A 10,857-nucleotide genomic window follows, 5' to 3' on the forward strand; every position below is an offset into this window, starting at 1 on the left:
GCAAAAAGGCGTGTCCACACTCCCCGAATATGAATTTATGAAGCCTGCTTGTGATTTCAATCTGACTAATGTATCAGAACAAACCCATCTGTGCAGCACTGACCCCTGAGGTGAGGGTTTGGGGGGGCCGAGAGGGAAGTGCTGTGAGCGTGGGCGGCTGGTTTCTGCTCCCACCATGAACCAAGGTGGTCAGAGAGATGGGAAATGAAGTCTTTTACCCACATTTGTATAGCTTGAAGGAAAAACAACAGAGGAAGAAAGAAAGAGCATCTCTCTAGAACAAGTTCCATGGGAAAAATTTTATTTATCAATATGCGGTAGTTTCCAAACTGGTGGAACGTTATTTCCATTGTAGCTGGTGCCAATAGTTTACGCTGAGAAGCGGCGAAAAAGTGAATGGCAAAAAATGAAATAAAATATTGAAACTTGACAGTTATGATTCAAACAAAGGGAAACAAATTCAACAGGTTTTGCTTACACATGCACATTGAAAAATAATACTGTGGCTTTTAACAATAGCAGAAATCAACCTACAGTGAGGCTCATACCATGAGCGACATCCTTGTGCTAAATTAAGAAAGGAGGGGAGAGAGCAACTTTAAAACAAAGGACCGCCTGGGAGATAATGAGTGGTGTAAACCGGATGATTTATTGGTGAGCGCAGCATAGTCACACTCTTATACGTAGACCCTTTTGTCTTTTTTTCCTCCCTCTCTCTCTCTCTCTCCCCCCGTCTAGCCCAGTAGACTTATTAAAACTGGGAAAAGATTCATCTTTCTGGACCAAAATGTTTTTGTTACATCTTATAATAGAGTGGAAGGTGTAGGTAACTCAAAGGCAGTGGAATTACACAGTCTTCATATGCAGTGTTAAGTGCTGTTTCCAACAGGGAAAGCGCCTTATCATTCATAGTTTCAATGACCTATCCATTTCAAAGCCGCCTCTGTGACAAAGCTTCAGTCCTGAACAGTTTCTGAGCAACTAGAATCCTGCTGAATGGCGATGTAAAAACTCTGAGCCCCGTTTGTTTTTAACACGTGTGGTAACACTTTTTGACAATACCGGACGCTGCAAAAAAATGACAGCTCATGTGTTCATTGCAATATTCAATTTAACACTAAACAAAAAGAAAATAAAAACATATTGCAAACAAGAGACAAAAATGCAAGGATTCATACAAAACACACTTTAGAAAGACAGCTATTTACAAACATCCTCCATTACAAAAATCTAATCTTAAAGTTTTTCTTATGAGCAGTGTTCAGGTGAAATTACATCTTAAATTGGGCTCTATCCATATATTTACATGTCTCTCTCTTTTTCATTTTTTTTTATCCCCCAAAATTTGAATAACATTAAGTGGTCACTAGAATGAATAAAAATGAGATATGGTTTGTGGTAATTTGGTAATGACTCCCCAGGCTGGTGTAGGTGAATGGATGCGCACTGATCCGAAACAAAAATATTTGATCTAGATGTGTTTCACAGAGGGCCTCTGAGGGCTGCATGCTGAGTTAAAACACAGGACCACAAAAGTACGAGCAGCTGTTTAGGTTGTTAACTTTGAGGTTAACGACACACAAAAAGCCACTGGAGTCTTCCCCAAGTCTTCAAGCTGGGCTGCCTTTTAACTCAGCAGTGTATATCCGTGGATGGCAATAGTATGTGGCAGCGGGTAATAGGTGTCTCTGCCGGTGAATAAACATTAACTGGCAGTCTGACCGTTTGACTGGAAATAAACCTGGACCCGTCAGTCTTGGCGTGTCTGTGCGTGTGTGTGCACATGTGCGTCAAACGTCAGCTCGTGTCTGCGTGCTGAGGAATAGCTGTCCTTATCTGCTCCCCTCTCCTCTCACACATCATTAAACGGGACTGCGGCACTCCTTACTTTGGCAGCAACGCTGTTTGGAGCACCTAGTTCCAGTCCCAATAACAAGTCTGTTCAGCTGCTCGACCACAGAAGCATTCACAAACACACACACACAAACACATGCAGAAGAACTGCAAATATAAGCACAAATACGCACACTCACATATAGAAACACCTACATGTGCACACAGACAGAGTCAAACCCTGCACCCCCACCACCAAAAGTGAGCGTCAATGTGCACATGTGCACACATCCAGCTGCAGTAAATCCTGTCTCCGTGCTGCTGCCCTGGGCTGTGTGATAGCTGAGCTGCAGTGTCCTCGCTGGCTGAACACCTTGACTGTGGAATATTCTGCACAGCATTTTTATTCACAGCACAACTGGTGAGAGGATGGAAAAATTAATACTAAACTACCTTCACCCTCCACCCTCCACCTCACCCATCATCACCCCCCCCCCCCCCCCCCCCCTCACCCATCATCACCCCCCCCCCCCCCCACTCCATCCACACCACCATCTTCCTCTCAGGTTAAAGCCAAGTCGCAGGAACATTTTCTCCTTTATCCGCCACTCTCGCTCTCTCTCCTCCCCGGCTGGTGAGTGTGGGCACAGAGATGGCACATAGATTAGTCACACGCTGGCGACGCCACTCACTGCGCACTCCACTGACTCATCCACAGATGGCAGCCAATTGGCATCTGACAATACTGTATCCCAATGTTCAGCCGTAGCTCGCCATCCAACTTATATATAGGGCATCCTACCTATGTAGGCCAGCCAATCAGTGCCGACCATCCAAACTACGCCCACCTCGCCCAGGCAGCAGGCACCAAACTGACTGTTTGATGCTTACACCGTAGCACCAGACGCCACAACAAACAAATATCAACCTGCCTGCTGTCTTAAAAACCATCCCCCTGAAAACTCAGCAGACACATAAAACCTTCAATCAGTGCCAAATGGAGCAATGGAGGGGTTTTGTAAGATCTTGTCTGTCTGTCGGCTTGCCAGTCTGTCCGTCTTGTGTTTGAAGCTTGCAATACAGTAACGTGGTATTCTACCCCTAAGCCAAGAAGTCTGCCCAGATACAAGACTAGTTTGGACATGCCCATACGCACACACACACACACAAAGGACACACCCTCAAATGCACACAAGCAGGTCATAAATACCAGAGTAATGGTTAAGCTCATATCAGACCAGTGGAGAAGGAAGTATTCAGGAACACACACACATACACATACACACCTCAACATCAACAGTCCAGGTCAAGGTACTTTCTCAGGAAAAACATGAACGCAATGGATGAGTGAGAAGATGGAGTAATAACGATGATCTATTCAACTCTATACATTGTGCACTTGTAGGAAAAATCTAACAAAATACAACTGCTTTGTGAACTGAATCAGGGTTTGAGGAAATCCTCCATCAAAAATAGTAAGTAAGGCAAACATCAGAGGTGCGAAGGGAGAGGAACACATTATTTCACACACTGTGTCTGATACCTGAGCTATCTGGAGAGTTTCCTGGCCCAGCGTGGAGCCCTGACTAACACACAGAAACACAGAAACACACACACGTTTTATGCTTGCACACAAACTGCAGGCTGAGTGGCATCTGGGGCCTGTGTCTGCCTGTTCCTGGCTAGTGTGCTAGGATGGTGTGTTTAATTGGGTGTAGCTCAGACTGTACTTCAGGGAACTGAGATAAGTTACATCCTGCCCGTTAAAGGGGACAGCGAACCAGGAAGCTAAGAGTTCCATCTGTTGGTTCGCTCCAACCCCGCCCCCCTGTTGGACCACAGCAGGGAGATGTAGACAGTGGGAGGTGAGGGGAGGACGGGGGGAGGGTGGAGGGGGGCAGACAACCCAAACAAACAGAATAAACCTCTCTCATTAGTCAGCTCACAACCCCGCTGGTTATTGGTCAGTGCGTGTCTCTCCAGATTTGTGCAGCAGGTGGTAGAAATAACACGGGCTTGAAGAAGCATCAAGTCCCAAAAATGCAAAGGAAAGTGTTCTTCCCAAGAACTTAAATCAAGCGCTCCTCTCTCCTGACTGTGTCGCTGGCTGTGCGGAGCGTGTCAGACTTTGTAGTAGATGTTGGCAGGGCTCTGCGGCGGCATCTCCTGGACAATGTAGACAGGGTGGCCATAGTCGCCGCTCACCTTCTCATAGTGAGGGCAGTAGTTGTTCTCTGTCCGCAGCGGAATGATGATGTCACTGGGCTCCGTGCCAGCCGTGCCCCCGGGTAGCTTGGGATTGGACAGCGTGCTGAGTGACAGCGCTGAGGGGCGGGGCTGCGAGTGGGCGTTTTTCCTGGCGCGCTTGCGCATCTTGATGAGCAGGATGATGAGGAGAAGGATGAGCAGGAGGAAGATGATGCAGCCGGCCCCGATGGCAGAGAACACAGCCACTTTGGAGCTGAGGATACTGTCCGAGTTTGCAGAGGAACCAGACTGGTCCTGATTCATGTGGTCTAAAGAGAAAAATACAAAGGGAGGGGTTAAGGACTGTACAAAAATTATTATGGAGAGAGGCGGGGTGAGAACAGAGGGAGGACGTGGTCATTTTATTTTTGATGAAGGGAGGGCAGTTTTGTGGAGAAAGTATCTTTTATTTTTTTCTACATGTATGATTTATATTCTAAAAAAAGAGATCAAATGGTTACATCAAAAAGATGATTTTCATGGGCTCCATAAAGGTGCATTTTGCCACATGCAGATGTTATGACGTAGGGGTGAAAATATAGCATTACACAAGCCCTTCAGCACAGATATGTTGCCTGTTCCCGGTTTTACTCATTTGATTACTTTAATCATTATGATAAAGCCTCTATTTTGAGCATTTTGTTACATTTGCAATAATTACATTATTTTGTTATATTGGTAGGAGGATATTGTTTATTTACTAACAGAGAGGGAGGGTCTAAACATTAATAACACTGGGGAAGGTCTTGTGTAAATGTCAGCACCTCTCCCCACCCACAGAAGTTTCATACCGTCCCTTAGAGACTGCTGAACACTCAGAGACGTAATAACATTTACAGTAAGCCAATCCTGTCGTGCAGATCTTACAGTTCTGTGCCTGAATCAACTGTGATTACATCCCCGTCCCACTGATGTAATCTTATTGAATTAGCTCAATCAAAATAGCCTCCGAATGAAATCTGTAGTCATCACTCAACATAACAAAGATTCCCGCTCTGATAAGATTGAGCCCGGGCAAGTTGTATGACATGTCGAGGACACATTTGTATGGCAAAGGCCAAGTGAGAAATGAAAAAATGAGGAGGGCATATCGGAACATCTGATTTTATTTTATCCCTTTGTCTGAGGGGTTCGGGATGGTGGGGAGGACTGGGGGGTGTTACTAGATGAGAGAAAGAAAGACTGGCTGCTCCAGTGACTGAAATCGGAGAAGGACCAAATCTGTTTTCCATGTATGCATGCAGCTGTTGCCAAAGAGCAGCATTCACCTCCTCCCACTACCACCTCTTTACTGTCCATGACCCCCCCCCCCCCCCCCTACAGGCACACAAAAGCCTCATGCCTCCGGAGACTGCCATCCACACTAATGACTGTGTCTCCGCACCCGGCTGACCACTCTGCACTTAACCATTTATTGAGGAGGGGATAACTACGCCTTATCACGACTAAATGACATCACTGAAAGCTACCGTTTCCAGCTTTATCTGTGAAATCAGAGGCGCGAGGAATTTTGTCCATTCTGGGTGCTGGAGAGGGGCTGTCAGAAATTTCATTCCTGAAATATCAGCCCTTCAAACCACAGTGACACGTCCTTCATTCCACCCTCCACTCCTTCACTTGACATAATCACTGATCTAACAATGGTGGACAGGTAAAAGCCTGGGTATGGGGAAAAGTGACATTAGGAAATCTTTTTATAGAGCAACTAATGTCAAATAAGCAATTATTAAATGAGGACGGCTTATCACATTGGGACAGGCAGAACAGTCTGTACTTTGAGGAAGTTTGTGGCATCCAAAGTTGTGGAGTAAGTCAAAAAGTTGAGAAGTTGTCCCTCCTGTGGAAGCAGTTATGAAAGGTGCTGGTGAAAACAGGAAGTAAGGAGGGCCCAGAGCATCCAAGGAGGCTCGAGTGACTTCTTCAATTATCTCTGCTTTTCATCTTCATTTATCTGCAATTCTAATGAGGTTTAAAAGCTATAACGAAGTGGTCTGTCTTTGAGTCTCCTTGGGTGCAGCACACCCTTTGTGTATAGTATGAATAAGTAAAGTGACTCAGGGTGAGCTGTATTTGTTTTGGGTGGGGTTTCTTATTGTTTTATTGCAAGCTGCATTTTGGTGAGTATTACATTTATTATGTACAACATTGGTTTTACACCTTTTTTAGCATGTTGACCCCCAGAAATCAAAGGAAGGCCTGCAGCATGAAAAAGCCACATGAGAGAATACTTACTTTGGGAGACTCAACTATGATTTCTATTTTCTCTTCTCAGGCTAAATGTGATTAATTATTAGAGGAACCCTTGAGGCTGAGAATATATATATATTTTTTTTCATTTCAAAAATCTTTATTTTACTAAAATATTTGCACTCTAGAAACTAGAAAGCATTCTGTAAGGAGTCTGAAGCGGCTGCAGTTAATGGGTATAATGTTGTTCTGTCAATCTGCTCACCAGGGTTTCCTGGCATCTCTGGTCCAATCCGACCCTGGCCAGGCGGACTGGGGCTGGACTCCGGTATAGCGTTGTCTTCTGGAGCCTCCGGCGCCACAGGGTTCGCTGCGTTTGGGACTGTGGGAACCAAAAAACACACAGAAACTCAGCCTTGGCGAGCTGCATGTGCTGAATTACAATGAGTTGTTTCTCTGCATCGGCATGGGATTATTTTTTATTATCTTTTGATATATCTTTTATAGACATAGAAGGTTATCTTTGCATGTGTTGAAAGCATCTCAGAAGTGAAGATGAAAGCCCGAAAAGAGGAAGGACAAGTTAGCGAACGTCTGTGAAACACCCCAGTATCCCTGTCCTGTCGTAAAAAAAAAAAAAAAATGAGCTCACATCTATCTCAGCAGCTCCTTCAGCAAACACTCAGGCAGGCATTTCCAACACTGACACATTCATGAGAGCGTAGGACATGCATGCACACACATAAGCCCACACCAAGAACACTCTTACAATACACTTAGGCATGGCAGAATGAGGGTAAAGTAGTTATATATTAACTTTTTATTGTTTTACATTATTCATCACGTTAAAAGGCCATAATATGCCTTATTTATTGCACGGGCTTTAAATCTGGCTGAAAAGAGGCACACTTCTGAAGATGAGGGAAGAGGAGGACAGGAAGAGAAGTGGGGGGACAAGGAGAAGAGGAAAAGAGGTGAGGAGGGGGTTGCATAAGCTCTGAGGGGAACACAAAGGAAACAGACAGTTTATCTGTCTGTCTGTTATGATATGAGCACACGCACTTTGAAGTCTTTGTGCGGTAAACACTGGTGGGTCCGCAGCGTGGCTTTTACGAGGGCAGGGCCGGCAGACAGAAGACAGTTATACACTATTACCGAAGTAGATTCCACAGCACATTATCAGATGTCACTCCTCTATCAGACCTTATCTGCATCTGCCCAAAGGCCTGCTCAAGGGGTGTGTGTGAGAAATAGAAAGGAGGGCGCGTGTCGGGAGGCAATTTACATTCGAGTCTCTCGTGGCAAGTTTGTGTGGAGTGTGTGTGGCCGTGCGTGGCTGTGTGCGACAGTCGAGCAGTCTATTTTCTATTTCCACCTCCAGTTTGGTCGAGACTCGCGCAGGGAAATGATTTGGGTGTGGGATGTCTGGAAGATGTGAATGATAGAAAACAGAGAAAAAAAGGGAGGAAATATGGAAAGAGAAAAGACAAAGAGGGACATAAATTCACGGGCAACATCCACTCTTTCTTTTTTTTTTAGCATTTGGCAAACAAAACCACACAATTAAACACATTTTTCTCCTCTCCTCCTCTATCTTCTCCATGTCCAGACCACCGCATTGCTCCATACTGATTGCAGCAGTGGTGAACCTAGCCGTGAGCTGTTGTGCACCATCAATAATTGATGAGAAAAGACAGGAGTGAGAAGTGGGAACATTCATGTATGGCAGAGGATATGAGAGGACACAGTGATCTGATTCTCTCCGTGCATATTGCCCCAACACTGTGTGTCACTGAGCATGTGTGTGGAGCGTTCTAATGTTCTGACCCATTTTTCTGTGTGTACTGCTGACATTTCCCTTAGCTATGCAGACAGCAACTACCTCAGAACTGCCAACCAGCCAGAAGGAGGGAGAAGGCGGGGGGAAGAGGAGGAGTGAGAGTGAGGGAGACAATGATCGAGCGACAGAAGAGAGATACGGATATCTTGGGAGAGGTAGAGAGACAGAAAATGGGGGGGTGCTTGCAAGGCGGTGAGTCAACATATTTCCAATGAGCACCGTGACATGATGTGGTGGAGGAGAAAGGGAGAGCTGATTTGCGATCGACGTATAAAATATGGGCTCCCCCGTATTTCCGCTTCAATCAATTTCGCTTCCTCTTTACTTCACATTTTATGTAAAGACAAAAGACGGAACACGAGGCATTTAAAGTACAATATTGACGTGTCAAGGCGCATCATTTCCAGCAAACAGATGAGTTAATGTGATTATGCCTGGGAGTGTCTCTACAATAAAAAGCACAGTAAGATTAAAAGAATGTGCACATATTACACCCTGGCATGAGTCACCAAAATATAAGTCACAGAGCAAAGTGCAAAAGAGCACGAGTGGACGATCTTTGGGACTTGGCCACAGGAAGTGTTGCCATTCAGCTGCTGAGATGGAGGAAATGTGGCTTAAACACAGTAGCATCTGGAGTCAGATTTTTCATGTGGCTACAGAAGGTAGAGTTTAGGACTGTTTTCATTATTCATTCATTTTTGAGGGATTTTTTTCAATTCACTGATTCATCTTTTAAGCCTATAAAATAGTAAAACTACTTGTTTTAACTGACCAACAGTCCACAAGCCAAACATATTACATTTATGATTTAATAAAAAAAAAAATTTTTTTAAACAGCAAATTGACACATTTCAGAAGCTTGAACCACCAAATGTTTGGAACTTCTTGTACATGTCATGTATCGTCATGTACAACTATTGATACATGTAATAGTATCAGTCATCAATTAATCAATGAATGCTGATCAGTGCTATCAACCCTTTAGTTGATTCATCAATCCTTTTAGCAGAAGTGGCATTGAAAATATAAATTTTTTAAGGTAGCCAATTGTTTTGCTTCTAAGGCAGCTGAAAATATTTGTTGATTAATAATGAATTGATGCTTTTCTGTATCGTATATGATGGTAAACTGAATATCTTTGTCAAATTTTCAGACAGCAGTGGTAGACGAAGTATCAAGTGGCAATACCACACAGTGAAAATACTCCTGCATTTAATATGTAAGTATAAGTATTATCAGCAAAATCTACTTTAAGTTTCCAAAGTGAAAGTACTTAATTGCATGTAAAATATGAAATGTCTAGTATCAATAAATATCTATGGAAATACTCAAGTAAAGTACAAGTATCTCAAAATTGTACGGCAATACAGTACTTGAGTAAACGTACTTGATTACATCCCACCACTGCTGAATGAAACAAGCAATTTAAACACATTATCCTGGGCTCTGGGAAACTACACTGGTCATATTCAGTATTTTCTAACATGTTATATACAACACAATTCATCGATTAATCATTAAAGCAATGAGCAGATTTATCAATAATGAAAAGAATCATTAGTTTCAACCCTAATGGTAGCTTCTTTGATTTTCATCAAAGTTTCTGTCGACGCTCTAATTTCTCACGGCCTTTCCTCTAATAGTTCCTGGGTTGGATTGACACATTATGCATCAAAAATTCCACTCACAGAAATAGAGTTAAAAGTAGTAGCAGCTGGGCCAACGGCATCTTTTCTAACAAGGTTTTTAGGGCACATCGATTGTGAGTGACAGCTCGCTTCGGACCGTTTTGGGAAATGAGCGCACGGCTCTGGCGAAGTTGAGGAACAGCCGGCAGCCACATACTCGAGCTGAGAGGAACTTTCCTAGAACTAAGACATTTTCTTTCAACTTCCATTAATCTGACTGCAGGAATTTGTTTTGCTCACTGTAACTAGTTTAGTGTAAAAGCCTGTGTTGCCTGTACTTATGCAGCCGGGTTGTCATTTGGTGATGGTGCTGCAATCTCTGGCTGTCGAATGTTCAAATTGACCTACGTGGAAAGATAATGCAATGCCTGTCTATTTCCAAGATGGTTGTGGGTATTTTTCACTGTATCCGCTGAATTTGTTCCGACTCAGACCCTGCTAGCATCAGCAGCTTGTTAGCTTCTCTTCTCCTACCGACTGCCAGGATACACGGCTGTCATCCCACTAGCCAACATTCAAATATCTGCACACAAGTTTGCAGAGACACACACTCTGCAGATTTCTCAGCGAGTCTCAGTTTATTTTTGACATGTTGAGATTCAGCTTTTAAGCTGGAATCAGATCATCGTGGCAGGCAGATGTTCCTCTCAGATGGTGGTTAGTGTCTGTTTCGGTCAAAACAACCACACTGAAGATGGGGGGAATGTTTACAGAGCAACACATCTGTGTACTGTACACTGTCAAATTCAGGATATGGATGTCCACATACTGAGTAAAACTGCGTCTAAAAGTTAAATGTATGATGCAAACCAAATGTTGAGTCCAAGGATATCTAAACAAAGCTCAGTTGTTTACTTCCAGCATTTTTAGTTGACTTACCCTGACCGTGCACTTACATACCAATTTCATAAAACACATTTTCAATCTGGGATTACTGTATAAGAATCACATTGAGATGCAGCTGAGGCCTTTTTACAATTTGGAAGTAGAGTCAAACTTCATATGGCAATTTATTATTTGGTTGGTATTTCTTAGTGATCTCACTATTTGCACAAACTG

At 43.6% G+C, this 10,857-nt stretch overlaps 1 protein-coding gene across 1 annotated transcript in view; it reads right to left on the reverse strand.

Annotated features, from left to right (window-relative positions):
- Positions 1-280: 280 nt before the first annotated feature.
- efnb1 (ephrin-B1) overlaps positions 281-10,857 on the reverse strand; it is a gene marked incomplete at its 5' end in the record, with an annotated part of 35,584 nt that continues 25,007 nt past the window's right edge. The window contains 2 exons of the mRNA XM_038700270.1: positions 281-4,349; positions 6,533-6,649. Coding sequence (XP_038556198.1) covers positions 3,955-4,349; positions 6,533-6,649 — 512 coding nt within the window. The remainder of the gene's footprint in view (positions 4,350-6,532; positions 6,650-10,857) is intronic.

This window comes from Micropterus salmoides, unplaced genomic scaffold (assembly GCF_014851395.1).
Source record: "Micropterus salmoides isolate LMB-PRFRI ecotype aquatic unplaced genomic scaffold, ASM1485139v1 Ms_hic_scaffold_5, whole genome shotgun sequence".
Taxonomy (NCBI): Eukaryota; Metazoa; Chordata; class Actinopteri; order Centrarchiformes; family Centrarchidae; genus Micropterus; species Micropterus salmoides.